The 27,871-nt window shown below is 41.0% G+C and overlaps 1 protein-coding gene across 1 annotated transcript; it reads left to right on the forward strand.

Moving 5' to 3' along the window:
- Window positions 1-2,276: 2,276 nt before the first annotated feature.
- UTP6 (UTP6 small subunit processome component) lies at window positions 2,277-27,562 on the forward strand. The gene is made up of 19 exons (XM_032428968.1): window positions 2,277-2,602; window positions 4,059-4,143; window positions 6,753-6,794; window positions 7,223-7,315; window positions 8,012-8,059; window positions 8,500-8,563; window positions 11,747-11,865; window positions 13,362-13,439; window positions 14,208-14,289; window positions 14,787-14,868; window positions 15,737-15,921; window positions 16,679-16,758; window positions 17,142-17,219; window positions 19,567-19,746; window positions 21,510-21,590; window positions 21,795-21,904; window positions 22,925-22,991; window positions 25,943-26,015; window positions 26,944-27,562. The coding sequence occupies exons 1-19, from the start codon at window positions 2,511-2,513 to the stop codon at window positions 27,099-27,101; spliced, it is 1,797 nt and encodes a 598-aa protein (XP_032284859.1). The 5' UTR covers window positions 2,277-2,510; the 3' UTR covers window positions 27,102-27,562.
- Window positions 27,563-27,871: the final 309 nt, after the last annotated feature.

Below are 27,871 nucleotides of genomic sequence, written 5' to 3' on the forward strand. Positions count from 1 at the left end.
GCAGGGAGCCCAACGTGGGGCTCGATCCCAGAACCCTGGGATCATGACCTGAGCCAAAGACAGACGCTTAACCAACTGAGCCACACAGGTGCCCCCATAAAGTGCGCAAATCTTAAATGCATACCTCAATGGATGGATTTCTACATATGCATACACCCATACATATGTATAATGACCACCCAGATCAACTAAGTATAGAACATTTCCAACTTTCAGAGGGCTCCCTGGTACCTCCTACCAGGTAGTACATGTTTACCAATCTGACATCCATGGTGAGTTTTGAAGATCAAAGAAAAGACTAAAAGAAATACCAAGTTTTCTGCAGTACACCTTAGAGCTCCCGACTCAAGAGCACTTTTTCTCTGGACTTCCGGTTCCTTAACTAGGTGTGCTCATCTAAGGATTCTGAGACTCAGTGGGCATTATTCAAACACAATTTCTTCTGCCATATTGGGCTTTCTCTAGCAGGTGTTTTTTTTTTTTTTTTCCTCTTCAAGAGCTCCTTGAGTTGATATTTTAAAATATTTGTGATCAGAGTAGGTGAGTTAATATATAAGGAACTTAGTGCACATAGTAGCTCAGCATCTAGAAGCCCTAGATAAGAGATAGCTATTATACTGATATTCAGAGGAAACAAAAGAAGGCTTTGCCATTATTATTATTATTTATCTATTTATTTAAAGATTTTATTTCTGAGAGCGCATGTGTGCACGCTCACACACAAGTGGGGGCAAGGGTGCTGAGAGAAGGGGAGAGAGTGAGAAGCAGACTCCCCACTGAGCAGGAAGCCTGATGCCGGGCTCCATCTCGGGATCTAGAGATCATGACCTGGGAGATGAAGACAGGTGCTTCACTGACTGAGCCACATAGGTGCCCCTGCCATTAATATAATAATTCTTAGAGCAAGATAAACATAGATGCGAAATTTGAAAATAAGTGAGGAGAGTATTTATAGTTGGATTGATTTAAAAATCATAGTTAGCTATCAACTTTGCCTTGAAATGAAAGATTAAAATCTCTCAGCTTGCTGAACCCCTTGGACCTGAAGAAATTCAGCAAGTGCCTTTTGTTATTCTGTCATGCATTTATTTATTGAGTGCTTATTATTTTCTAGGCACTGTTCTAAGCTCTCAGATATCTAGTGAACAAAACAAATATTCCCTACCTGTTTGGAACTTACTATCTAGTAGCATCCCTACTTTTACTGTTAACACAGGCCGGGGATTTTCTTTACAAAGAAATTTCATCTTTGTTTTACATCCATGAGTTTCTTCCCCTCTCTCATGTCTTACAGCTGAGGGATCAAGAAATGAAGCTGAAGCCAACCTTTGCTTCAATTCTGAGACCAGTGGGGTAAAATGTGAAAGGGGAAAAGAAAAAAAAAAAAAAAGGAAAGGCAGAGAGGTGGAACATGGTTAATTGCTAAACTTAGTCCCCTTTCATAAATCACAAGGTGTTAATGCCAATGTTGAAATAAACAGGTCTAGCAAGAACTCCTGCTTTGGTTTTTTATCATCTTCCAGAACTTAAAAAGAATTCAGCTATGAAGTTATTATTTTAGGTTTAGTAATTATACCAACAATGTCGCTTCCAAGCTGAGTTGTCTGATGATTCCTTTAGAAATGCTAACTTGCTTGAGCAATGGTTTAAGGAGGGTCTATACCGTACTGATTTATTTCGGTAACTCCCAAACTTTTCAATACCAAGCTCCCCTCTTCTAAAAAATATATACTTTCTGATACCCACCCAGGGCCATGTGTTTTATTAAACGATCTTGTCTACAAAGGCAGAATAATTATTTAAATAATGAAAAGGCCTTCCCATTTAAAAATTAATCGGGCAATTAGAGATTCTAATTGGCAAGTGAAAAACCGGTGTTGTCACACTGGTTTACTAAGTCTAGTCGAAAGCAAAGCCATAGTATTAATGGACAGTCCGGCCAGTTTCAGCGTCCTTTACGATTTTCATTACTGACATTTTCAAATGTTTGCTATTGGAAAACGAGGACATAGGACGGCATCACAATAAAAGGAGACAATATTCCACAGAAAACGCATAGCACGTCTCTCTCAGGTAACCCCTCTAGACCCCGGGAGGTGCTTTCTCGGATCCCCGCCTTCGTCTAGCCTAGCGCGCGTTTAGCACCGCCCCCACGCCGGCTCCGCCCCGCCCCCACGCCGGCTCCGCCCCGCCCCCACGCCGGCTCCGCCCCGCCCCCACGCCGGCTCCGCCCCTCCACTCCCGTCCACGTGAGTAATCCTGCGTCGACCGGGTCCTCGCGGCAACCCCACAATCGGCCACAGAGAAGTGAAAGCCGCCGCGAGGGCCAGAGGGCCTTCTCCAGCGACGGAGGCGGTGGCGGCGGCGGAAGCGGAAAAGGCGGGACCTAGGGCGCACGTTGCGTGAGCACGTGCGAGCGCTAGGGCTGGGTCTCCGGAATAGAAGGTGGGCTCTTCCTGCGCTGGTTGGCGGTTGAGAGGTTCGTTGGTGGGTTGTAGACTTGTGACCTCATGGCGGAGATAATTCAGGAACGCATAGAAGATCGACTCCCCGAATTGGAACAGCTGGAGCGCATTGGACTGTTCAGTCATGCGGAGATTAAGTGAGAGAGAGCTGAGGAAGTGGAGGGGCTGGGGCGGGCTGAGGGGAGGGGAGGGAGTCTGGCGGGGGCAGGGATGCGAGGGGCACTTAATTGGGCTTATTTTTCCTAATCTGGCAGAAGCCCATTTTCATATTTTGTTGATGCCCAGAATTTCTCCTTCGATGCAAGGTGGTCTGTCCACTCACCCACCAAACGTCTGACAGCTCTTCATGGAACCAGTTCTTAGGGCTATAAAGGTGATAAAACTAGGATGCCTACCCATCAGGAGCTACCTGCCTTGTGTGTGCTGGGGGAGACAAATTAAACATTTTGCTTACGGTGCAGCGTACTGTACGTTGATTGTACTAGAGTGTACTGCCCTAGAGATGCAAAGAGTGCTGTGGGAGCCCAGGAGGAGTGGTTAAATCTTTCTAATAAGACTTGAAGATGGGGACCATTTAATTCAATTTCGTGTTCTACCCCAGGGCTTGGCCAACAACGTCTGGCACATGGTTGGCATTCAGTAATTTGTTAGAATTAAGTTGAATATTTTTTAATGGTTTTCTGCATTTTACAATGGTTGTGAATGTAGTAATGTGACTATGGGAGCCTTAAACATTTGTTAGTGAAATGGAACATAGCAATGTGGATTCTTAATGAGTGTTCAATAAATGTTATTATTACTGGTTTTTTTTTGAGATTTTATTTATTTATTTGACAGAGCACAAGCAGGGGAAGCAGCAGGCAGAGAGAGAGGGAGAAGCAGGCGCCTACTGAGGAAGGAGCCCGATGCAGGGCTCGATCCCAGGACCCTGGGATCATGACCTGAGTAGAAGGCAGATGCTTAACCGACTGAGCCACCCAGGCACCCCTGTTATTTTATTATTATTTTATTATTACTGTTAACTAAAGATAGTTATTAGTCTTGCACATCTTGCGTTAAATTCTTCTAATATACACATGTTGTGTTCTCTCTAGCTAAATACAGTGAATCTCTTCCTGTGAATCCTTTGTAGTGTTAATAAACCTTCCTAGGTAGAAACAGTAGGGACAATTGAGGTCTTTTTTTTTTTTTAGTCTGCATGTTGAAAACTCAGAAGTAAGAGGAGTTTAGAAAAGATACTTGATTATTATTAAAATCTCAGTGACCAGAATTTGGAGGAAAGTAAATCTTTACTAGTATCACATAAAAATACTGTAAAGTACTTAACATTATTTGCTTTGGTGGTGGGAATGTCAGTGGTCCTGGCAGTCTATTAAGATGATTTTCATGGAAGTTTTAAAATACATCCTGATGCCCCTAAGCACACAGAAGTAATCACATAAGAGAATACTTGCTTACGAAGGATAATTATTTGGGAATTTCAGGTTTTGGCAAATGGGTTTTAAATATATTAAAAATAAACTTAAAAAAACCCCAAAGTTCTTTAACTTATGCTCTTTTCAACTCTTACATCTTAAATGGCTTTCTCCTCAGGGCTATCATTAAAAAGGCTTCGGATCTGGAATATAGAATACAGCGAAGAGCTCTTTTTAAGGATGACTTTATCAATTATGTTCAAGTAAGTGTATAAGTTCATTACATTTTAATCCCTTCACAAATTTTAAATCAGTTCTAGAATGGTGAGCTTGATTCAGATTTCTATAAAATTCTAGAATTGACAATTAAATGGTAATTTTTGACCAGGAATAAAGGTGATTTAGGAATAACTGTAGCTAAGGCTATAGTCCTTGGCAAACTGAACTTTTTTTTTTCTTTTATAGTGTTAGTAAATCAGGTACTGCCAAATATATTGTGTATCAGGATGTCAGCAAGAGAATTGACTTACTATTTCTTGTGGGTTGGGAGGAGAGTGGGTTTGACGACAATAGGTGGTTGGAAAGTTAATATTTATGTGTCTGTAAGTCTGCTACCTTAGAAAGAGGTATGCTTCAAATTCTTCAGTACTATAAATAGAAGATTTGAGTGAATATAAAGTATATATGCTGGACCAATTTTCAGATGGAGAATAGCTAATATGTTGGATGATAAACTCTAGCTTCAGAACCCAGTAGTAAGATGAAATGTTACAATACTGAAGATTCTGACCTTAGATTTAACAAAACAACAGGTGAACAAGTGCGACCTGGCTATGAATCCTATATTTGGAAGAGGTTTGAGAGCTCATAGTAGTTTGCTAAATCAAAATGAGCCAAGAGCATATTACATCAAAAAATATAATCTCTATGTCAACTAAACTTCAGTAATAAGTTTTAGGTTTTTTTTTTAAGATTTTATTTATTTGACAGAGACACAGCGAGAGAGGGAACACAAGCAGGGGGAGTGGGAGAGGGAGAAGCAGGCTTCCTGCAGAGCAGGGAGCCTGATGTGGGGCTCGATCCCAGGACCCTGGGACCATGACCTGAGCCGAAGACAGATGCTTAATGACTGAGCCACCCAGGCGCCCCCAGTAAAAAGGAAAAAGGGAAAGAATAATCTAATTGACTCTATAACAAAAGTAGAGTGTTGGGCAAGTTAGCTGAAGACATTGCAAACAGTAGGCATTGAGAAGATGTTAGTTTGAGAAAAAGTGTTTTGCACTTATCAGACCATGCCTGGAGCATTGTGTTACGCTTGAGACTACATTTTTTTTTTTTTTTTTAAAGATTTATTTGTTAGAGAGAGGGAGAGCATGAGTGTGGGGAGGGGCAGAGGGAGAGGGAAGTAATTTTTTTTTTTTTAAGATTTTATTTATTTGTTTGACAGAGAGACACAGCAGGAGAGGGACCACTAGCAGGGGGAGTGGGAGAGGGAGAAGCAGGCTTCCTGCCGAGCAGGGAGCCTGATGTGGGGCTTGATCCCCGGACCCTGGGAATATGACCTCAGCCAAAGGCAGATGCTTAATGACTGAGCCACCCAGGTGCCCCGAGAGGGAGAGAATCTTAAGCACACTTCCCCCTGAGTGTGGAGCCCAATATGGGGCTCGATCTCATGACCCTGAGATCATGACCTGAGCTGAAATCAAGAGTCGGATGCTTAACTGACTGAGCCACTCAGGGGCCCTGAGACTACATTTTAAGAACTTTTTTTTTTTTAAGATTTATTTATTTATTTGAAAGAGATAGAGAGAGCACGGGGGTGGTGGGGAGAGGCAGAGGGAGAGGGAGGGAGTCCCAAGCAGACTCTGTGCTGAGCCCAACCCCACAACCCTGGGATATTGACCCGACCTGAAACTAAGAGACGGACACTTAACTGACTGCGCTTCCCAGGTGCCCCTCTTCTTTTTTTTCAAGTTTATTTATTTAAATAATCTCTATACCCAACGTGGGGCTGAAAGTCATGACCCTGAGATCAAGAGTCATGTGCTCTTCTGACTGAACCAGTGGGAATCTTTTAAGTGTTATGATTTTGATAACATGCATTTTTTGTATCTAAGATGTTTATAACCATGCTAATGCATGGATTTATGAGTTTTGCAGATGTAAGGTGAATTTTCAGTGACTGTTAAGACATTTACTACAAATTATGCTTGATAGCAAGTTATCTTGTTTTATATTCTTTTTTATTTTTAATTAAGCTGTCTGCCCAATGTGGGGCTTGAACTCATTACCTGGAGATCAAGAATTGCATGCTGTACTGACTGAGCCAGCTAGCTGCCTCAATCTTGTTTTATTTATTTATTTGTTTTTTTTATTTTTTTTAGAGAGCGAGTGAGAGAGCGAGAGCATCCAACCGGGGGGTGGGGGGAGTACGGGGAGAAGGAGACAATCTTACGCAGGCTCCACACCCAGTGCAGAGCCTGATGTGGGGCTCAGTCTCATGATCCTGAGATCATGACCTGAGCTGAAATCAGGAGTCAGTTGTTTATTTATTTTTTAAAAGATTTTATTTATTTGACAGAGAGAGACACAGCGAGAGAGGGAACACAAGCAGGGGGAGTGGGAGAGGGAGAAGCAGGCTTCTCGCTGAGCAGAGAGCCCAATGTGGGGCTCGATCCCAGGACCCTGGGATCATGACCCGAGCCGAAGGCAGGCGCTTAACGACTGAGCCACCCAGGTGCTGCCACCCCCAATCTTGTTTTATGTTCTTGATTTTTATTTATTTTATGATTTTAGCTAAATGTATTTCCTGTATTTAAAAGGTTATAAATGTTAATTGTTTTCTCTTTTTTTGTATGTTTTTTTTCCATAGTATGAAATTAATCTTTTGGAGTTGATTCAGAGAAGGAGAACTGTAAGTAGATATTCTGGAAGTTGGAAAAATTTAAATATTTTATTTATTTGAGAGTGAAAGAGTGCGAGAGAGAATGAGCAGGGAGAGCGACAGAGGGAGAGGGAGAAGCAGACTTCCCACTGAGCAGGGAGCCCGATGTGGGGCTCGATCCCAGGATGCCGGGATCATGACCTGAGCCGAAGGCAGACGCTTAACGATTGAGCCACCCAGGCACCCCTGGAAGCTGGAAAAATTTAGAATTAAGCAGTGTGGCTCTGTAGCTAGAACTTCGGTTTGGGAAGCAGTTGGTATTGATAAATTGTGTGGTGTGTGCTCATAATGGATATTTGTAATTATTTGTTTTCTTTATCACCAGTACTGTTTAAGATTAAGAATATTGCTGTGGCTAAATGTGATTAAATTGAGGCTTTGTGTATGTCCTTTCTTAGCGCATCGGCTATTCATTTAAGAAGGATGAGATTGAGAATTCCATTGTACACCGGGTACAAGGTGTCTTCCGACGAGCTTCAGCAAAATGGAAAGTAAGTGATCAGAACATCTTTAATTATAAGAGATGTGAAGATATGTATTTTATATACTGTGATTTCAATATTCAAATGCATTATTTATACTTGGGTGTGTCAATATTTAACCGAATTATAATATCATTGTTTGAAACTACTTACCAAACCATTAAGAAAATTGATCTCATTACCTCACCATTATTCTTTGAGGATGGTACTGAAAATGGTAGATTTGATACGTAATTAAGGATTAGAAATTTGGAATTTGTTTGGATAAATCTCTAAGTGAAGTACACCAAAGACTTGGAGGTAGAAGATGAATGGTTTAGAGTAGGGGCAGGACCTCACTCACTTGATATTCTTCGAGTGGGCTCTGGGACTGGGATATAGTATATAGAGAATACTTTGGATCTTGGGAATGACAAATTTTGGGTTGCTACCTCTGATTGAGACCATTTAAGAGCTGCATTGAACACCCTGGGTAGACAACACATTTTGTCTTGGTGCATGGTAGGTGGGAGTGGTGTCCAGATGGAGTTACCATGTTTAAGAGATCTAGGGCCTCAGTGAGGAAAAGCCTAATAGGCTGAGCAATGTGTTACCACATTGGCCTTTCTGAAATCTACCTCTGTTTCTAAAAAAAAAAATTAATGCAAAGTTGTATTATATATAAATTTAAAATTCACGCAGCTCACTACATTGCTTTTCTTGCAGGATGATGTTCAACTTTGGCTATCCTATATAGTCTTTTGTAAGAAATGGGTGAGTATTGGGCAGCTGTGTCTTGCTTCCTTATTCCTTCTTTCAGTTAGTCTGCCTTTTAAGTCCCACAGTTGGTTACTGAACTCCATGTTTTCTCCAAAGTTGTAGGGTTAGCAAGTGGGAAAAGAACCCAAGAAGGCTGAACTTCAGTATAACCTTTGTATATCTGAATGACTATGTAAATGGCTTCTAAGCCAGAAAATGATCTTTATGTGTGTATTTCTTCAGAAAAGTTGAAAATTTTTAGATATTTAGGATGTTTACATGTAGTGGTTTAGGTAGAAGAAAACCATGAATGTATCTGTATTTATATGTCCCTACAGCAGGAGATCTTGCCCCATTGGATTTTAAGTTAGTAAGGAAACAGTACCAGATCACTTAGAGATTAGTAACAATGATTTCACTGGATAGGAAGTAGAATTGCTTTTTCTCTTTTACAGGCTACCAAAGCTCAACTTAGCAAGGTATTTTCTGCCATGTTGGCCATTCATTCAAACAAACCAGGTATGGTGAGATCCTCGTCAGTTTTTCTTCTACCTTTTATTTTATTTTTTTTTTAAAGATTTTATTTATTTGACAGAGAGATCGTGAGAGCAGGAACACAAGCAGAGGGAGTGGGAGAGGGAGTAGCAGGCTTCCCGCTGAGCAGGGAGCCCGATGTGGGGCTCGATCCCAGGACCCTGGGATCACGACCCGAGCCAAAGGCAGACGTCTAACAACTGAGCCACCCAGGCGCCCCCTCTTCTGCCTTTTATGTAGACTCAAGCTATTTTGGAATTTACTTTGCTTAATAAACCTACAAGAAATCATTTTGAGAACTTGAGCATTAGGTACTTGGCCTTAACACTTTTGGTTTCCAAATAGCTGCCTCTTAGTTCATCCCAGCATATTGTGTACCACTTATTGCGTCAGGTATTGTATTTGTGGGTAAGAAGGACTAAGTTTCTTCTTACTTATTTCTTTGTTTTTAAAAGTATTTTATTTATTATTTTTTTAAAGTATATTATTTTATTTTTTTAAAGATTTTATATGTTTATCTGACAGACAGAGACACAGTGGGAGAAGGAACACAAGCAGGGGGAGTGGGAGAGGGACAAGGAGGCTTCCCGCCGAGCAGGGAGCCCGATGTGGGGCTCAATCCCAGGACCCTGGGATCATGACTTGAGCCGAAGGCAGACGCTTAAAGACTGAGCCACCCAGGCGCCCCTCATTTTTTGTTATTTATTTATTTTTTAAAAATATTTTATTTATTTATTTGACAGAGACACAGAGAGAGAGGGAACACAAGCAGGGGGAGTGGGAGAGGGAGAAGCAGGCTTCCTACCAAGCTGGGAGCCCGATGTGGGGCTCGATCCCAGGACCCTGGGATCATGACCTGAGCCGAAGGCAGACGCTCAACGACTGAGCCACCCAGGCGCCCCAATTTTTTGTTATTTTTTTAAAGGAAGCTCTACACGCAGGGCATCTGGATGGCTCCGTCTGTTAGGCATCTCCCTCTTTTTTTTTTTTTTTTTTAAGATTTTATTTATTTGAGAGAGAGAGCACATGAGAGGGGGAAGGGTCAGAGGGAGAAGCAGACTCCCTGCTAAGCAGGGAACCTGATGCGGGACTTGATCCTGGGACTCCAGGATCATGACCAGAGCTGAAGGCAGTCGCTTAACCAACTGAGCCACCCAGGTGCCCAAGGCGTCTGACTCTTGATCTCAGCTCAGGATCATGAGTTTGAGCCCTGCATTGAGTTCCACACTGGGTGAGGAGCTTACTTTAAAAATAAATAAATAAATAAAGTAAAGCGCTACGCCTAATGTGGGGCTTGAACTCACAATCCAGAGATCAAGAGTTGCATGCTGTCTTGACTGAGCCAGCCAGGCACCCCACTAAGTTTCTTTTTTTTTTTTTTAAAGATTTTATTTATTTGAGACAGAGAGAATGAGAGAGAGAGAGAGCACATGAGAGGGGGGAGGGTCAGAGGGAGAAGCAGGCTCCCTGCCGAGCAGGGAGCCCGATGCGGGACTCGATCCAGGGACTCCAGGATCATGACCTGAGCCAAAGGCAGTCGCTTAACCAACTGAGCCACCCAGGCGTCCCTAAGTTTCTTTTTAGATGATGATCAAATGAACTCTTTGGTCCTTTGAGGGACATTCTGTTTGGATGCAGTCACAGTTAAGGAGAATTTAAAGGGGAAAACCTAAAAACTTAAAGGGGAATATGTTAATACAGATTTTGCAAGAGTGACTGGCACAGGGTAGATACTCATGTTTTCTAAGAGAAAGACTTCCCTTGTGAATACTGTGAAATGGTACGTAATTTTATTTTATTTTATTTATTTTTTATTTTTATTTTTTAAAGATTTTATTTATTTTTTTGACAGAGACATAGTGAGAGCAGGAACACAAACAGGGGGAGTGGGAGAGGGAGAAGCAGGCTTCCCGCCGAGCAGGGAGCCCGATGTGGGACTCGATCCCAGGACCCTGGGATCATGACCTGAGCCGAAGGCAGACGCTTAACGACTGAGCCACCCAGGCGCCCGGTACATAATTTTATAGTGGAGGTGCTCCAGTGCCTATTCTCAAGTATTAGGCTCAACCAGGTTCACACAGCACAGGCTAAGGTAGGCTACATTTGGCACCAGTTAATTCAGAAGGATACGGCAGGACAGCATTAGGTGTGTATCTTTAGTAGAGTGCTCTTAGCAGTTAGGAGGCTGGTCTCTGTTTCCCAAGATGACAGTTCAGGTATGAGGGAATGAGATCACACGAATGGGTTGAGGAGCCACTCTGGCTTGGAAGACCTATGCATGGGCATAGCTTCCAGGGTTCCTAGAAAGGACTGTGCTCAATTTCAGGAGTCACATGTGCAAGAAAGCCCAGAGCAATGCTCTCTCTCATTCACAACCCTTCTAGTCCAGATGTGGTTACCAACCATAAGTCGTTTTTACCAAAAGAAATCTTGTCTGGTGACATAGCTGACTTTTTTTTTTTTTTTTAAGATTTTATTTATGTATTTGACAGAGAGAGACACAGCGAGAGAGGGAACACAAGCAGGGGGAGTGAGAGAGGGAGAAGCAGGCTTCCCGCTGAGCAGGGAGCCCGATGTGGGACTCGATTCCAGGACCCTGGGATCATGACCTGAGCCGAAGGCAGACGCTTAACGACTGAGCCACCCAGGCACCCTGACATAGCTGACTTTTATTAAGTTGGGAAATAGCTCGAGTGTTAAGGTTAATTTCTTATGTAGAAAGACAAAGGTTTTTGATTTTTATTAAGCCTTTATTCCCAACAGGTGTGATAAAAAATTTATTTTTAAAATTGAGCCATTCAAAAAAAATCATGAACTATTTAATAATAAAGCAAAAGAGCGAAATATTTTTATTTCGTTGATTCTAAAATGCATAATTTTCCAGCATTTTCACACTTTTAAAATTTGTATGTGAGTTATAATGATGTTGACTTCAGATTGGATGAGGCACATAAATATCCACGGATATTATCATTTACGTCTTTGCTTCAGACTACTCTAAATAAAGCAGTAATACTTTACAGTTAACCACTAGAAACAGTCTCCATCCCCTTTCTCTTTTGATAAGATTAAAAAAAAGTTCTTTAAGTATTAAAATTGGAACATTGATCTTTTTTGGTCTGACTCGGTCAACTTACTGAAATGAAGTCTGATGTTTTTCATTTATAGCTTTGTGGATTATGGCAGCCAAATGGGAAATGGAAGATCGCTTGTCTTCAGAAAGTGCAAGACAGCTATTTCTTCGAGCTCTGCGCTTTCATCCAGAGTGCCCGAAACTTTATCAAGAAGTGAGTTGTGTACCTGTAAGATGAGAGAGTGATGTCTGAGTTTTGGTCCTTTATGGACATACATTCTTTATTAAGTTAAAAAAGACTCTGAGTTATGGAGGCTAGGGATAAGTAGGGATTGCTGCTGGAGAAAAGGGGTAACAAAGATATTTCTTGGCCATTAATAGGTGTTGACCATGTGCAACTTCCATCTTGTTAGTGAGAGATGAGAACTCTGACCTACCCATTATGGTTGGGAGGGGTAGGGAATTGGACCCTACCTTTTTTAGTTGTGGGGCCAGGGTTCAGCCATCTTTATACGTTTTTTTTTTTTTTTTAAGATTTTATTTATTTGTCAGAGAGAGAGAGAGCGCACAAGCCAGGGGGAGGCGGCAGGCAGAGGGAGAGGGAGAAGCAGGCTCCTCGGTGAACAAGGAGCCCAATGTGGGTCTTGATTCCAGGACCCTGGGATCATGACCTGAGCCAAAGGCAGACGCTTAACTGACTTAGCCACCCAGGCACCCTGAATCTTTTTTTTTTTTTTTTAAAGATTTTATTTTAGGGGTGCCTGGGTGGCTTAGTTGGTTGAGCGACTGCCTTCGGCTCAGGTCATGATCCTGGAGTCCCGGGATCGAGTCCCGCATCGGGCTCCCTGCTCGCCGGGGAGTCTGCTTCTCCCTCTGACCCTCCCCCCGTCATGCTCGCTCTCTCTCTCAAATGGATAAATAAAATCTTTAAAAAAAAAAAAAAAGGATTTTATTTATTTTAGAGAGAGCATGCGTGCATGCATGTGAGCGGGAGGAGGGGCAGAAGGAGAGGGGAGAATCTCAGGCTGACTCTGCGCTGAGTGCGGAGCCAGACGCAGGCCTTGATCTCATGACCCTGAGATCATGCCCTGAACAAAGTTCCTTTTTATGCCCTGAGCTGAAACCAAGAGTTGGACGCCCAAACGACTGAGCCATCCAGGTGCCCTACGGTATAAACATTTTTTAAGAACTTGTTATTTTCACATGTCTTGTAACATAAAGTTCAAAGTACTAAAAATTCTGGGGAAGTCCAAGTTTACATGTTAGTTGTGCATGAGTTTTTCTTCATAATGTTTGACGGTAAATATTTGCCATTGATTTTTTATTTTGAAATAATTATGGATTGACAGGAAAGTACAGCGAGGTCCTGCATTCCACTAATCAATTTCTCCTGATGGTTGCATTTTGTAAAATTACATAATATGAAAATCAGGAAATCAGCATTGGTATGATGTGTCCTTATGGTTCTATGTCATTTTTTTTTACATGTGTAGATTTGTGTAACCACTACCACAATCAAAATACAGAGCTGTTCTACCATCACAAAGATCTCCTTCCTTATAAATGTCTGGTAGTTTCATAACAAAATATTATACTACTCCCAGACTTTCCCAGATCTGATACTTAATGGGTGTAAAATGACATCTTATGTATTTCTGATAAAAAGAAATTATTTCCAAAGGTTTTTAGTTTATTTTTTCCCTTGTGTAGTACTTTAGGATGGAGTTGATGCATGCTGAGAAACTGAGGAAAGAAAAACAAGAATTTGAAAAAGCCAAAATGGATGTGGTAAGATCCGAGTGTGTTGTCCCATGTCAACGATTTGTAGTGTTTCGAGCCTGCTTAGGAGTAAGAGAAAATTTTTGGAAGGTATTTTTGTTCCCAATTTAATGTCTTATTTTGAAACTTTAGAGTTGATTTAATTAAATGGGCTTATTAATAAAAATGGAATTTTGTGCTTTAAAAATAGACATTTGGAGTAATTGAAGTAGTCCTCAAGATTATTTATTACTGATGGAATGGTAAATGGTTTTCTTTAATACTTTATAGTTTCATTAAATGATGTACTAATCAGTTGAAGGAGTTTGAGGGAGGGTTATGAAATCTGTGGTTCCTAGCCTTCTTTCTTTTTTGTTTTATACAATTTTTTTGGTGTCAGTAATTTTAAATAAGTTTTAGAATGTTAGAGCTGAAAAAGGAACTTTGCTATCATCTGTTATTGTGGTTTCCAGCTGTGAACTTTTTTATTCAAATAAGAGTTGACACATAAGGATAAACAAGGCGTGTAAATTCTGACCTGTTTGGGTCTAAATAGAGAGTCCGACCTTAAGCCATGTGATCTTGCTATCACTCTAGGAGCCTGAGAGAACTTTCACTGTGGAAGTTCAGTGGTCTGGTTCAAGCTGCACATTTTACAAGTGAGGGAACTGGCCCAGAGAGACGTGATTTGCCAGAGGTCATACCTATGGCACAGGTAGTCTAGGACTGTTAATTTTCATCCTGGTGCTTTTTCTAGTTACTGGCCTGTTAAGTTATGTTTAATATAATACTCTTTAGGGGAATCTTGATTATCCTGAAGAAATCCTTAAGGGCGAGTTGGCACGGATCATCTACAAAAATTCTGTAAGCATAATTAAAGGTACGCATATTTTGAATATTTATGATGGGAGAGTGAAACATTCTATTTATAATAAGAAAGACCTTTAGCTAATTTGGAAATTTTCTATTAGAGATTCTGTTAGACTGTGCATAAAAATTCTGTACGAATAGTGTCCTCTTTCTTTAAGAAAAGGTTGATTGCCCCTTAGGATATACTTGAACATTTCAGTAAGTTTATTGAGTACTTTAGTTACGGTGGGGTGTTGAAAAGAAACAGGTGATTTAGAACATTTCTTTATATTGGGAAGAAGTTTAGAAGAAAGGAAGAACTTATGAATACTCCCGAATATCAATAATGGTTTTGATTGTGTAGTGGGTGCTTTGTTTATCTGTTTTGTCCTATTTCTCAATTAAAACCCCAAAACAAAAGAACTCTAGCATATAAGAAAGTAGTACTTTCTTGTAGAAGAAAGTGATACTTTAGAGTAAAATGATACTTGAGAGTCTTACTACCCTCCCCCACTTTTTAAATTTTAGGTGCAGAATTTCATGTGTCACTGCTTTCAGTTGCACAGCTATTCGACTTTGCCACAGATCTGCAAAAAGAAATTTATGATGAGTAAGTAAAGTCATGGAAAGGTGAATATGTCTATTTCTAATCTTGTGGTAAAAGTTTGAGATTGGGTGTTTAGAAAGGGGGAGAGAAGTTACCACGCTAAATCCTTGGAAGAAAGCAAAGTCTTAGGACTGTTGTATCATAGTAAGTTGTATAAAAAAATAGATTGCTGGAAAAGTTGTTTGACACCCTTATGGGCTTCCCTTGGGAAATAGTTTGCCTTTATTCAATAACAGATATCCTACAGCTTATATCAAAATGTATATTCCTGCTTTGCTGGCATGTCTTTTGTCCATAAAATGAGAGTGGTCCTTGTGAATGTTTATAGTTGATTGCTGCAGGTAATTTTATTCTTTAATGTTTGAGCGTATGGTTTGAGAATTATTTGCAGCCTACCTTATGAGTACTTCACTCTTACGTAGCACCCCTTACTTTCACAGGAGATAAAATAGAACTTGGATCAGTTTGCTCTTCGGATTTTTCAGGGCTTTGGTAGAGGATTAGGTTGTGCTTTTTCTTTGCCTCTATTATAGAAAATCAAGAGCCTGGATATAATAAGGTTCTCCAGGGCTTGAAGAGAATTGTCTTGTCACACATACCTGTTGATTTGACTTTGAGAGCTAACTTGAAAACTAACATTTGAGAATGATATCTAAAACATTCTGAAACCTAATGTGGCACAACTCTGATCGATTGACAAAATTTATATGGTGAGTGTGAAGCTATCTGGAGAGCCTAGTGGGGAGTTGTCTCATGGTAATGGAATTGTTAAAGGGGTGTCCTGGGTCTGTTTTTAGAGCATAGGGAACTGTCTCTGATATTCTGAGTTAGTCTCATGTCATAGGGCTGACATGAGTAAACTACTTTGCAGCCTTCAGGCTCTGCACACAGATGACCCTCTTACTTGGGATTACGTGGCACGGCGAGAATTAGCGATGGAGATGCAGCCAGCCGGAGAGCAGCCTGCCACGAAACAAGCCAGAGCAGTGGAGGTGGGCCGGAAGGAGGAGAGGTGCTGTGCTGTGTACGAAGAGGCAGTAAAGACTCTCCCCACAGGTGAACTTCGCCAGACCTTGGTGTGGTATACAAGTGGTAGTATTCACAAATGTGAAACCGAAGCTTCTGTTTCTGTTTCCAAAATCAGTTTTCAGGAATCTTTCTGTGGTAGTTGACCATGTGCCTGGCTTTCCAACTTCTTGTTTGCTGGTGGAAGATGGAGCTTTTATGACTTTCCTCGACAGTAGTGATGTTTATGTTCATCTGTTTGGGGGAGATGATACTTAGGAAATAGTAATTCAGAAGATTGTCCTTCCCTAATTATCTTTTGACACAGATTTACTTTCAGATTTTGTAATATGGGAGTATTAAGGTAGAAGGGATATATAACATGGATGAGGCTTTTACTTTTTTTTTTTTTTAAAGATTTTATTTATTTATTTGACAGAGAGAACACAAGTAGGCAGAGCGGTAGGCAGAGAGAGAGGGAGAAGCAGGCTCCCCGCTGAGCAGGGAGCCCGACGCGGGGCTCGATCACAGGACCCTGGGATCATGACCTGAGCCGAAGGCAGACGCTTAACTGAGCCACCCAGGCACAGGTGTCCCCGAGGCTTTTACTTTTTATATGTTACTCAGTTGCTTTTCCCCCCAGTGTTTGAGATGTTGATTGGCTGTAATGGGAATAACTAGTTTTTTTTTTACCAGACTAGTTTAAATTCTTCTTCTGGGGAATCTTTCCTTCACAGAAAAGATGTATGATGACTGTTAAACAGAGAGACTGGCGATCTGATCAGTGTAATCTCTCTGACTTTTCCAGAGGCCATGTGGAAGTGTTACATCAACTTCTGCTTGGAAAGGTTCACTAAGAAGACCAGCAGTCAGTTCCTCAGAGAGAGGGTAAGGGACTTAAGTTACATGCTTATAGTGGCTGACTAGAAAGTGACTGTTTTCTGGAAGAAGAGCAGACACATGGCTCCTTTGGGGCCTGGGACAGCTTCCAAGAGCTTCATGCTTAACCTAAGTTCTTTCTCTTTGTGGGTGACCTAGTCATTCTAAAGGTCTGAGTCTGTTGCATCCTTATTCGGGCCACCTGGTTAGGAGGCGCTCTCTTACTGGACTGTGCTTGGTGCCGCTTTTTGGCTGGTCTAATCATAAGTGAAACCACTTCAAGTTCCTTCTCTCTGTTTTCAGAAATGTGCAAAACTGCACTTGTTCCTGTCAGAGGCCAAAGACCCCTACTGGGATGTTTATAACGAACTGAAGGATTTTTCTGATTTCAGAGGCTGGAAAGAACCATGATGGCATTCAGGAAGGCACATGAACTCAGACTTCTACCAGAATTCCAGTACAAGCAGTGGGTAAGGACACATTCACTGCCAATAACACATACTTAATTCCAGTTGGTTCCTGCTGGTGTCATGTGTTTTTAATATATAGTTATATGACTAAGCCCATTTGGAAGTTTGGAATGGAAGACGTAGAGACATTACGTTTGTCTCTCAGTATTTGGTGTATGCCAAAAATGAAATGTGTACCAGTAAAGGGAGGAATGTTGTATAGTGGGAAACACTCAGAATAAGGAGTCACAAGTTGTATTTATTTTGTTTGTCTCCCCATCCATCTTTTCCTGAACATCCTTTTCCTGAATGTATGCCTGACCCAGAATAACCATTGGTATGGTAACAATAAAGACAAATTAGATGTGTTCCTATGTTTCAGAAGCTGATATTTTAGTAAGAAGCTTATTAACCCATCCCTGCTCTCTGGGGCGGGTAAGGATTATTACGGCGACCAAGATAATGTACTGAAGGAATATGTAGTCTAGATCGGGTTTTGTCACTTAATAGCTAGGTAACTTGGGCAAGCCACTTAACCTTTCTGAGTTTGTTTACTTGATTTTAAAATAGTGATAGTTATCTTTTTTTTTGCCAGCTCACAAAGTTCTTGACGTGTACAGAAATGTTCATACGTTAACATTAAAAAATACTTTTTACATATAGCTAGGTAATGCATATACTAGTTTGCTGTATTATACCAGGACTGAGATACCCTTTTCCCATTATGGCATCTATCTGGGAAAAATCCCAAGCTTGGATGAGTTCAGCTGCTCCCATTTGAGCTATTGAATACTGGCAGGACAGTCACCCCGTATAAATTTAGGTGGACTTTGCTTTGAGTATTGCTATGGCAGCCCTGCTCTCTTTCTGTAGTGACTATTTGGTCATTCACCACTCTGGCTATTCAGACATCCTCTGCTCCCCAAATCTCTGATGCTGCCCTTCCTAAGCCTACTACCTCATTTACCTCATCACTCTGGTGCCCTTGCCTTTAATGAGAGCTGCTCAGTATACTGCCTCTAAACTTAAAATGCTTAGCTGATTCCTGCATCCATCGTTTTTCCAGATTATTCTCCACAGAATGATCTTTAAAAACCGGTCAGATTATTCTGTGGCTTCCACTGTCCTTTGGATAAAGCTGATCATTCTCCCTAATACCGTCTTGGCCTCACTTGCCAGTTCTCTAGTATACATTCTACCCCTTCAGCCATGTTGAACTTGGATTTCCTTTTGTATCCTTATGAGAACATAAGCGGTCTCTTATGCACATGCTTGTTGGGAGAGCCTTCTCTAACTAATGCCTACTCTTCCTTAAGCCTAGCATAAATGGTGTTTTCTGTCTCATGGCTGCCATAGACCCTGTTGGGTGTTCCTGCTTTGTACTCTTATAGCATGTGATTCTTTTTCTGTCAAGGCAAGTATCAGACTGTCTCTACTTCTAGACTTGAGGCCCTGGGGCAGTGGAGAACGTACCTGATTTCCTCATTATTAAATCTAGCATGTATAGCGAGCAATAAAAATGCTTGTCGAATGAGCAGACTACATATTGCCATTTATTTGCTGTTCCACAGTTTTTTAAAAATAGAATTGGTTTGGGGCGCCTGGGTGGCTCAGTCGGTTAAGCGGCTGCCTTCAGCTCAGGTCATGATCCCAGGGTCCTGGGATCGAGCCCCACATCGGGCTCCCTGCTCGGCGGGGAGCCTGCTTCTCCCTCTCCCTCTGCCTACTTGTTCTCTCTCTCTATCTCTCTGTCAAATAAATAAAATCTTAAAAAAAAAAAAAAATTGGTTTTAGGTTTTTTCCCTCTTCTGTTACAATAGTGTGGATTTAAGCATTTTGAACATGTAAGATTTCCTTCTGTGTTGGGTTATATATGTTAAAATTTCCAAGTTTAAGATATGAACACCTCCATGACTCTTGTTACACAGTGTCAAATTACATTTCAAAAAAATGGTACCAGTTGATTGTGTGCCCAACTCCATTTGAATGAATAAACATGTTTCATTATCAACCCACAAATACTGGTTTTGTCTGATTTTTATATTCTGTTTGGTGGGTGTGGGTTTTATTATAGTGAACTATTTTATTAAAAACTTAACTTTCAATCTAAATTATTTAGGCCCTCTACTTTGTACGTCTTACCTATTTTTTGGTAGCCTTTAGGAATAAGAGCAGGCAATGGAAGAGAATTTGATTGTTTACTTTGTGCCTGTTTGGCAGCCATTGTCAAAGGTTAAGTGGAGATGATGTTGAAATCACTGCCTTACATGAGGTCTTTTTTTGTCTCTCCCCCCCCCCCCCCCCCCGCCCCACGTAGATGATTTAGCTTTCAGTGGATAATTTTCCAGTGATCCTTTGTCTTACCCAGATCGAGTTGTTGCTGCATCAGGACTTTTTAAAGGAAGCTCTGGAGGTAGCAGTAGCCGGGACTGAATCGTTTAGAGACTCCGTGACGATGTGGCAGATGAAGCTGCAGGTGCTGATTGACTCTAAGAGCCCTGATGTAGCCGGGCTTTTTGAAGAAGCTTTTGTGCATCTGAAAGCCCAGGTCTGTGAGTTGGGTCTTTTGTATTTCATTGTGTTTGGGAAACCTTTTGAGACTGAGCCAAAGCTCATTTGAAGTGTGCAAGAGGGCTGGCCCCAGAGTGCATGTGTGCCTATATCAAGGGTCAGGAGTGGAAGAATTCCCTACCATTTACTAGCCTATTTCTAATTTGTTATTTGAAAAATGACTAAATAAGGGGCGCCTGGGTGGCTCAGTCATTAGGTGTCTGCCTTCGGCTCAGGTCATGATCCTAGGATCCTGGGATCAAGTCCCGTGTCAGACTCCCTGCTCAGCAGGAAGCCTGCTTCTCCCTCTCCCACATCCCCCTGCTTGTGTTCCTTCTCTCGCTCTCTTTCTCTCTGTCAAAAAATAAAACCTTTAAAAAAAAGAAAGACTATATGAAATTCTCTATTTTATTTTGATATCTTATAAGTGAGAAATATTGAGTATTTTTCTCCCTTGCTTCCAAAGCTGTATTTAAGCCCGAGTTATGTATTTTATTTTTTTAAGTTTTTATTTACTTAGAGAGCAGGGGGAGGAGCAAAGGGGAAGGGACAAGCAGACTGTGCCTAGTGCAGAGCCCAATGCGGGGCTTGATCTCACGACCCTGAGATCATGACCTGAGCCGAAAGCAAGAGTTGGACACTTAACCGACTGAGCGACCCAGGCCCCTCCAACCCGAGTTTTAAACAGACATATATATATATATATATATATATATTTTTTTTTTTTTTTTAAGATTTTATTTATTTATTTGTCAGAGAGAGAGAGAGCACAAAGCAGGGGGAGTGGCAGGCGAAGAGGGAGAAGCAGACTCCCCGCTGAGCAGGGAGCCCAATGTGGGACTCTATCCCAGGATCCTGGGATCATGACCTGAGCCGAAGGCAGACGCTTAACCAACTGAGCTACCCAGGCGTCCCTAAACAGACATATATTTCTAAATCTTAAAGCTTTACAGTCAATATTTTTTTAAAGAGATATTTATTTATTTATTTATTTAGAGAGCAGAGGGAGGGGGAAGGGAGAGGGAGAATCTCCAGCAGACTACTTGCTCAGCGCAGGCCCGACTTGGGGCTCGGTCCCATAACCCTGAGCTTACGACCTGAGCCAAAATCAAGAATCGGACACTTAACTGACTGAGTCACCCATGTGCCTTCTAGAATCTTTTTTTTAAGATTTTATTTTTAAGTAATCTCTGCACTCAATGTGGGGCTTCAACTCACAACCCCAAGATTAAGAGTTGCACGTTCCTGACTGAGCCAGCCAGGCACCCCCTTTTATATTAGTAGGAAAAAAGTATTCTGGAAGTTAAAGTGGGGAAAAAATCTTCATTCTCATTTGTGTGCGTCTCTGGGGCATGAGTGAAGATCAGATAATTGAGTTTGGATTAAGTAGTACTTGTGTCGTAGGTCTTAGACAGCAGAGATGTGACCTGGGTAGCTGTGGGTCTGACCAGCTATGGACACTTCATTGCTTCATTCACAGATAGCCGATGGTAATAACTGTAGGTAGTACTCCAACAGAAGGGTGCTAGTTTTGACAGGAGAGTGCTGCTTTGGGGGTCTTGGTCACAAGTCTGTCTGTGCTCTGGCAGGCCATCCCTACTGGGCACTGAGAATTTGGTCATGGTGAGGACAGACTGGGAGTGAATCTGTATTTTACATATTGAGTATCTCAGTAGGAGCCTGTCTTTATGGTGACTAGTTCTCAGAGCATAGAGCTAAGCCATCAATTTCTAACTTTTTTTTCTTTCTCACTGTGACCAGGTCTGTCTGCCATTGTGGATTTCTTGGGCAGAGTGGAGTGAAGGTGCGAAAAGCCAAGAAGACACAGAAGCCATTTTTAAGGTCTAGGCCCTACGTTCTGAGTCTTGTGGTGGGTGGGGAATGAGCAGATAGGTTCACTAGTTGGCTAGTTTTAGGGTTATTTTTATAGCCGATGTTCCTAAAGCACTGTTAATTGAGCAGCCTGGGATGGTTCTGGGAAAATTTGTTTTGATATTTATAAATATCCTCATGTAGCTTGTGTCTTTTTTTTTTTTTTAATTGTAGAAAGCTCTCTTAGCTGTCAAAGGTGCTAACTCAGTCACTCTGAAGGATAAGTACCTGGATTGGGCTTACCGAAGCGGTGGCTACAAAAAGGCCAGAGCTGTGTTTAAAAGGTACTCACAAACTTTCATCACTGTTATTCATCTCCCCACCCCGCACTCAGCCTCCCATGCCCAGGTTATATGTATGGCAAACAGTATCTGAGGAAGAAATCCAAGAGATTTTTTCAGAAAGTCTTTTGTTGAACAATAAAAGCAGTTCATACCCGTTGGTGGAAAATTAAAAAAAAAAAGAGAGAGGTAACTATTAACTCATGGTAATCAGGAGAAAAAAACATGCTTAATGTATCATTTAAAAACTTTGTTTTCGGGGCACCTGGGTGGCTCAGTCAGTTAAGCATTTGCCTTCATCTCAGGTCATGATCCCAGGGTACTGGGATCGAGCCCCGCGTCAGGCTCCTTGCTCAGCGGGGGGCCTGCTTCTCCCTCTCCCACTGCTTCTCCCCCTGCTTGTGCTTTCTCACTCTCTCTCTCTCTCTGACAAATAAGTAAAATCTTAAAAAAACAAAAAAAACCCTTTGTTTTTGCATATTTGAGATTATACTATAATCACATTTTGTATACCGCTTTTGTTGGTGAACATTGCACTGGCCTTTTTCCTGTCAGTAATAGTTCTTCATGAACGTCATTCATTAGAAATAGCTGTATGGTACATCGCTCTGGGGATGTACCATAGTTTAGATGGTCATAGTAATACTGCTTTGGTGAACATTTCTGCACAAATATTATTTGTTCATACTGGAAATTACTTCCTTAGAATATATTCTTAGAAGTGGAATTATTGGTCTCCTTCAGAAAGACCTTGAGATGCAGTAGAGGGAACTTTAAACTATAAAAGCGGGGAAGAGGAGAACAGGAAGAAAACTGGGTAGGAAAGAGTTTGGTGGGGGTGAAGAGTAAGTCCCTGGACACCGAAAGTGTTGAGAGTGACTGGTGGTCAAATCCAGTGTTTGTGGCCAGGTCTTTATGAAACCATGCGTTGTGGAGGCGCGGGCGTAGGGATGTAGTTAGAGTCATGGGATGTAAGAAGCTTGTTGTCTCTGTGGACGATAACTATTTTCTCCTTTTCCGTAGTTTACAGGAAAGCCGTCCATTTTCAGTTGATTTTTTCAGGAAAATAATCCAGTTTGAAAAGGAGCAAGTAAGTGTTCTATTCATTTCTTGTCTGGGAAAATGAACTGGTGGTTACTCTCCTATATGGCAGCATTTTTGTCATTTAAAAAGTTCTCATATATAGTATAAATTTCCGGTCCCCTCACCTAACCATTTTTTCATAGAGATGGTTAAGGAATGGTAATCAAGCAAAGAAGAGAAAGTCCATGTCTGGAAAATAGAAAACTCAGATGTCACCTCATAGGGGAAACCCTCCCTACCAGGTTGGGCGAGGTGCTGCTTCTCTGCCTCTGGAGCACCCTGTTTGTCTTTCGTATTGGGTCATGAAGTAGAGAGTAGGCAGTAACTGTTTCTGGTGTGGGTTTTTTTGTTTTTTTGTTTTTGTTTTTTGTAAGATTTGTTTATTTATTTTAGAAAGAGAGCGAGTAAGCATGTGTGCACAAGTCGGGGAGAGGGAAAGAGGGAGAGAACCTCCAACCAGATTCCCTGCTGAGTGTAGAGCCCATTGCAGGACTTGATCTCACTACCCGTGAGATCATGACCTGAGCCGAAACCAAGAGTTGGACACTCAACCGACTGAGCCACCCAGGTGACCCATGTTTCTGGTGTTTTTAACTGAACTTGTGAGTGAGGGAAAATACAGGAAGGTCTCCGTTTAAAAAATAATACATGAGGGGCACTTGGGTGGCTCAGTTGGTTGAGTGTCCAACTCTTGATTTCAGCTCAGGTTACGATCTCAGGGTTGTGAGATTGAGTTCCGTGCCGGGTATGGAGCCTACTTAAGATTCTTTCTCTCCCTCTCTCTCCTCTTCTGTGTCTCCTCACCGCTCTCTCTCAAAAAAAAAAAAAAAAAAAGTGTAAAAAATAATACACGAAAATCCAAAGGTGTCTGTAATCCCATCATAGTAACTCAGCCAACCATATTTATTTTAATTTTTAGTTTACTTTCAAGTTTTTGTTTACGTGTATACACACAAGTTTTATTTCTGTCTTATGTGCCATGTGGAGGTTTTCTCTTACGTTTTTTGACTTAACGTTAATTTGTGAATACATTCCTGTGTTTTTCCGTGGTTGTCATCTTGAACGGTTGTGGTGTTATTCTTAAACCCACAGTTTTAACTAGTCCATTACATATAGGTTGTTTCCCAGATTTTTGATACTGAAAACAAGAGTGCTATAAACATTTTGTTTAGACAGCATTTTTTTCTTCTTTGGAATTCTCTTTTTGAGATAAATTTCTGGGACTGGAGAGAACAGTCCTTTTTAATGCTTCTTTTTTTTTTTTTTTTAAAGATTTTATTTATTTATTGGAGAGATACAGAGAGAGAGCTAGAGAGCACCAGTGAGGGAGAAGGAGAAGCAGGCTCCCCACAGAGCAGGGAGCCCGATGTGGGGCTCGATCCCAGGACCCTGGGATCATGACCTGAGCGGAAGGCAGACACTCAACGACTGAGCCACCCAGGCGCCCTTTAATGGTTCTTCATATTTTGTAAGATGGTCCTTCAAAAGAAGTGTACTTCTTTATAGTGATAATCAGGAATATCAGTATGTATATTTCCTCACACCCTCTCTAAATCTGCAGTTTTGCTTTTTCTCCTTTATTTTGGTATTTTGATTGGTGTTTATTATTTTTACTTGAATTTTGAAAAATTACTAGTGAGGTTGAACTCTTATTTTTATAGTTTTAATCATTGTGTGGGTCATTTATCTGTTTTTGTTCTTTTCATACAAGAGGTAATACAGCGTAATAATTAATAACCAGGCTTTGGATTAATAACATAATAGGTATGTGTCTTGGGCAGTTCTCAGCATTGGCATCTTCCTCCATCAAGAAGGTCATAATACCTGTTTCAGGGATGTGCAGATTACAAGGCCAGGAGGGGGTACTACATAGAAAGGACTTTGCACAGTCCTGTGCACGTTATGAGCCCTTAACAAAGTGTGATTCTGTTCTTCATGCATGTGTATGATATGGAGTGAAGTTGACTTTCTGTAAAATAATACCCGTTGGTGGAAGGGAAGAGAAATTTGAATGAGGAAATAGTTACTTGACTATACAAGAGTATTTTTAAACTGTAGAGGTTACTCTCCTTTGAAAATGAAACAAAAGAGAATACATTTAAATGGAAATAGAAGAATGAACATTTATTGATTGTAAAGTTAGTACCAGCTACTCTGCTAGGTTCATAATTAGTCAGCATTTTTTTTTTTTTTTTAAGATTTTATTTATTTGACAGAGAGAGACACAGCAAGAGAGGGAACACAAGCAGGGGGAGTGGGAGAGGGAGAAGCAGGCTCCCGGCAGAGCAGGGAGCCGGATGCGGGGCTCGATCCCAGGACACTGGGATCATGACCTGAGCCGAAGGCAGACGCTTAATGACTGAGCCACCCAGGCGCCCCAAGTCAGCATTTTTTAATTGAATCCTTGTAGTTGCTGTAAGAGATATCATTATCCTTCTTTTATGGGTGAGGAAACTTTTAAGGTCAGAGGGTTTAAAAAACTCGGGGAAGGTTATATAGTTAATATTTATATATGCTTTGGCTTCATATAAAAAGTTTTAAGGTGGACATAGCTAATATTTCCCGGGGTCCAGACACACAAAAGAAAGAAATCCTTAGCCACAGGGAGTAAACCTTCTCCATTTATTTATTTAAATCCTAGTCTTCCCTCAGGGCTTTCAAATGTATTTTCCTGTGAAGCTGCCCCTGTTCCCCCAACTGAGAATCAATTAGGCTTTTTTCCATGCTGCCAGAACAGAGTGCTTTTATCACCGTTTGACATTGACTTCACTCTGGTGAGTGCTCCATTTGACTTTTCTCTGGATAAGGTGAGAGCTAGGCTGTGTTCGTCCTAAACCCTGAGCCTTCTCCCCTTCAGATACCTAATAGGTGGTAGCAGTTTTAACAGTGTGGTGGAAAGGAATTTGTGACATTATGAATTAGGCTTTTGAGGCAAGATTGTCTCATTATTTTTGTTAGGAATCCTGCAAGATGGCGAACTTAAGAGAATATTATGAGAGGGCTTTGAGAGAGTTTGGATCTGTAGATTCTGGTAAGTAAACTTCAGTTATAGACACATCTGTTTGCAGGTGTGGTCTGTAGCCCATCAGTATGGTTAGAACAGTGCTTAACTCTATTAGGTCATGGCCCTCTTTGAGAATAAAACTTACATCCTTGCCCTGCCTTCCCCCTTACTTTGTGTGTAAATACTTGCAGACATAATTTGGCTTATAACTTCAAGTTCACAAGGTCAAGAGTTTATGGGTCTTCCATTAAGAACTCTGGAGTAGAGAACAATTTGCTTGGTTTGGTTCTCTAAAAAAATGTGATATTTGTAAGGGAAAGGTTAGTGTAGGTCAGAGTAAAAGTGGGAGCGATAGGAAAGGGGTAGTGGGATGCTAACTGACATTAGTTGTCATTGGCTGTTGCCACACTGTCCTCATTTTTATAGGACTTGTGAAACATTTCTGGGTATAGGTATGTCATATAAAATCTGTTTACTTACGAACTCAGAAACAATGTCTAGTAGTTAAACTTAGATTAAAAAAAAAATACGTTAGCTTTTACAAAGTTTTAGCAGACCTTCTGGTGAAATGAATGAAAATGGCATTTTTAATAAGCCAAGCAAGTTTTATTAGGCATTGGTAACATTTAGAGTGAATGTATTGAAGCTCAGTTTCACCTTGAAAGAGACTGAGCAAAATCCTCCCTCTAAAATATTTAGTATTTTTGGTGTATGAACTACATAGACTGTCATGATTTAAAGTGAAGTTTTCCACTTTAAAAAAAGTTTGATGTGCCTTAGTGTAAAGAAGCTGAGAGAGGTATTGTTTCACTCAGGGCTCTAGGGAAATGACAGCAACAAGTTAAGTTTCTTAGAAATCTTACACTGAATCAATATTAAATAGTTAAGTTTACATGATAAAGTCTTGTCAATGATCTAATTGTATGTTTACAGTAATTTTTCGTTCCTTTTAAAGATCTTTGGATGGATTACATCAAAGAAGAATTGAACCACCCACTTGGTAGACCTGAGAACTGCGGACAGATCTATTGGCGAGCCATGAAAATGTTACAGGGAGAGTCAGCAGAGGTTTTTGTAGCTAAACATGGAATGCATCAAGCTGGCCATTTATGAGAAGAGGGAAAACACAGCCAACTTTGTGAAATAGTGTTATAAGCCCTCTGGCCAGATTTGTGTTGTGAGTTCTTCTGCAGTTTGCTAAGAGATGGCAGACAAAATGGCGGTCTGGTTTTTGGACATACTTTAATTTTGTTAACGCGTTAATCTTTAATTCCAGAAAAGAGAATTGCTATTTAGTGGCCCAGAGGCTACTTGTTACGGCCGGACTTACTGTAGGTCCTAAATGTTTTCCAAAATATATAGAAATCCTAAACTTGAGTTTCTTTTGTTACCCCTGGTTAAGAATGTGTATCTCTAATCTGGACCTAGGGGGCCAGTGAAAGTGGAGGAGAAAGTACAATTCCATTTTTTCTTCTCTTCTTATTAAAAAAGTATACATGGTGTGCATTTGTTGTAGGAAACATGGAGTGAGCAGAATAACGTGGGGAAGAAAATAAAAGCATCCCGTAACCTCATCCTCTGGAGTTAAACTTATTTCCTTTATGAGAATTAGATTTATACTATTAGATCATTTACTCATTCATTCATTCATTCATTAAGTGTTCATTATTAGCAGGAAAGAAGAGAAGCTTTTTGGGATGGAGGTAGGGGTTGGAGGAACAGGGCTGGACATCCCGAGAGAGCTTGTTGATGCCACAGAAGAGGATTCTGGGTATTGGGGTCAAAAGACCTTTGAGAGGATAAAGACATTATAAAAGTGTCTTCTATCCTTGGGACTGATGCTTAGAGAAGTGTCTACAGTGGGGAGGCCCAGCAACAAAAGG

Source organism: Phoca vitulina, unplaced genomic scaffold (genome assembly GCF_004348235.1).
Source record: "Phoca vitulina isolate PV1807 unplaced genomic scaffold, GSC_HSeal_1.0 scaffold40, whole genome shotgun sequence".
Classification (NCBI taxonomy): domain Eukaryota; kingdom Metazoa; phylum Chordata; class Mammalia; order Carnivora; family Phocidae; genus Phoca; species Phoca vitulina.

Bases quoted from the DNA above. Each gene is read 5' to 3' on its own strand.
- UTP6 (XM_032428968.1), top strand. From the start codon at position 2,511: ATGGCGGAGATAATTCAGGAACGCATAGAAGATCGACTCCCCGAATTG. The intron at 11,866-13,361 runs GTGAGTTGTGTA...TCCCTTGTGTAG, and splicing joins GCCCGAAACTTTATCAAGAA to TACTTTAGGATGGAGTTGAT. The intron at 14,869-15,736 runs GTAAGTAAAGTC...ACTACTTTGCAG, and splicing joins CAAAAAGAAATTTATGATGA to CCTTCAGGCTCTGCACACAG.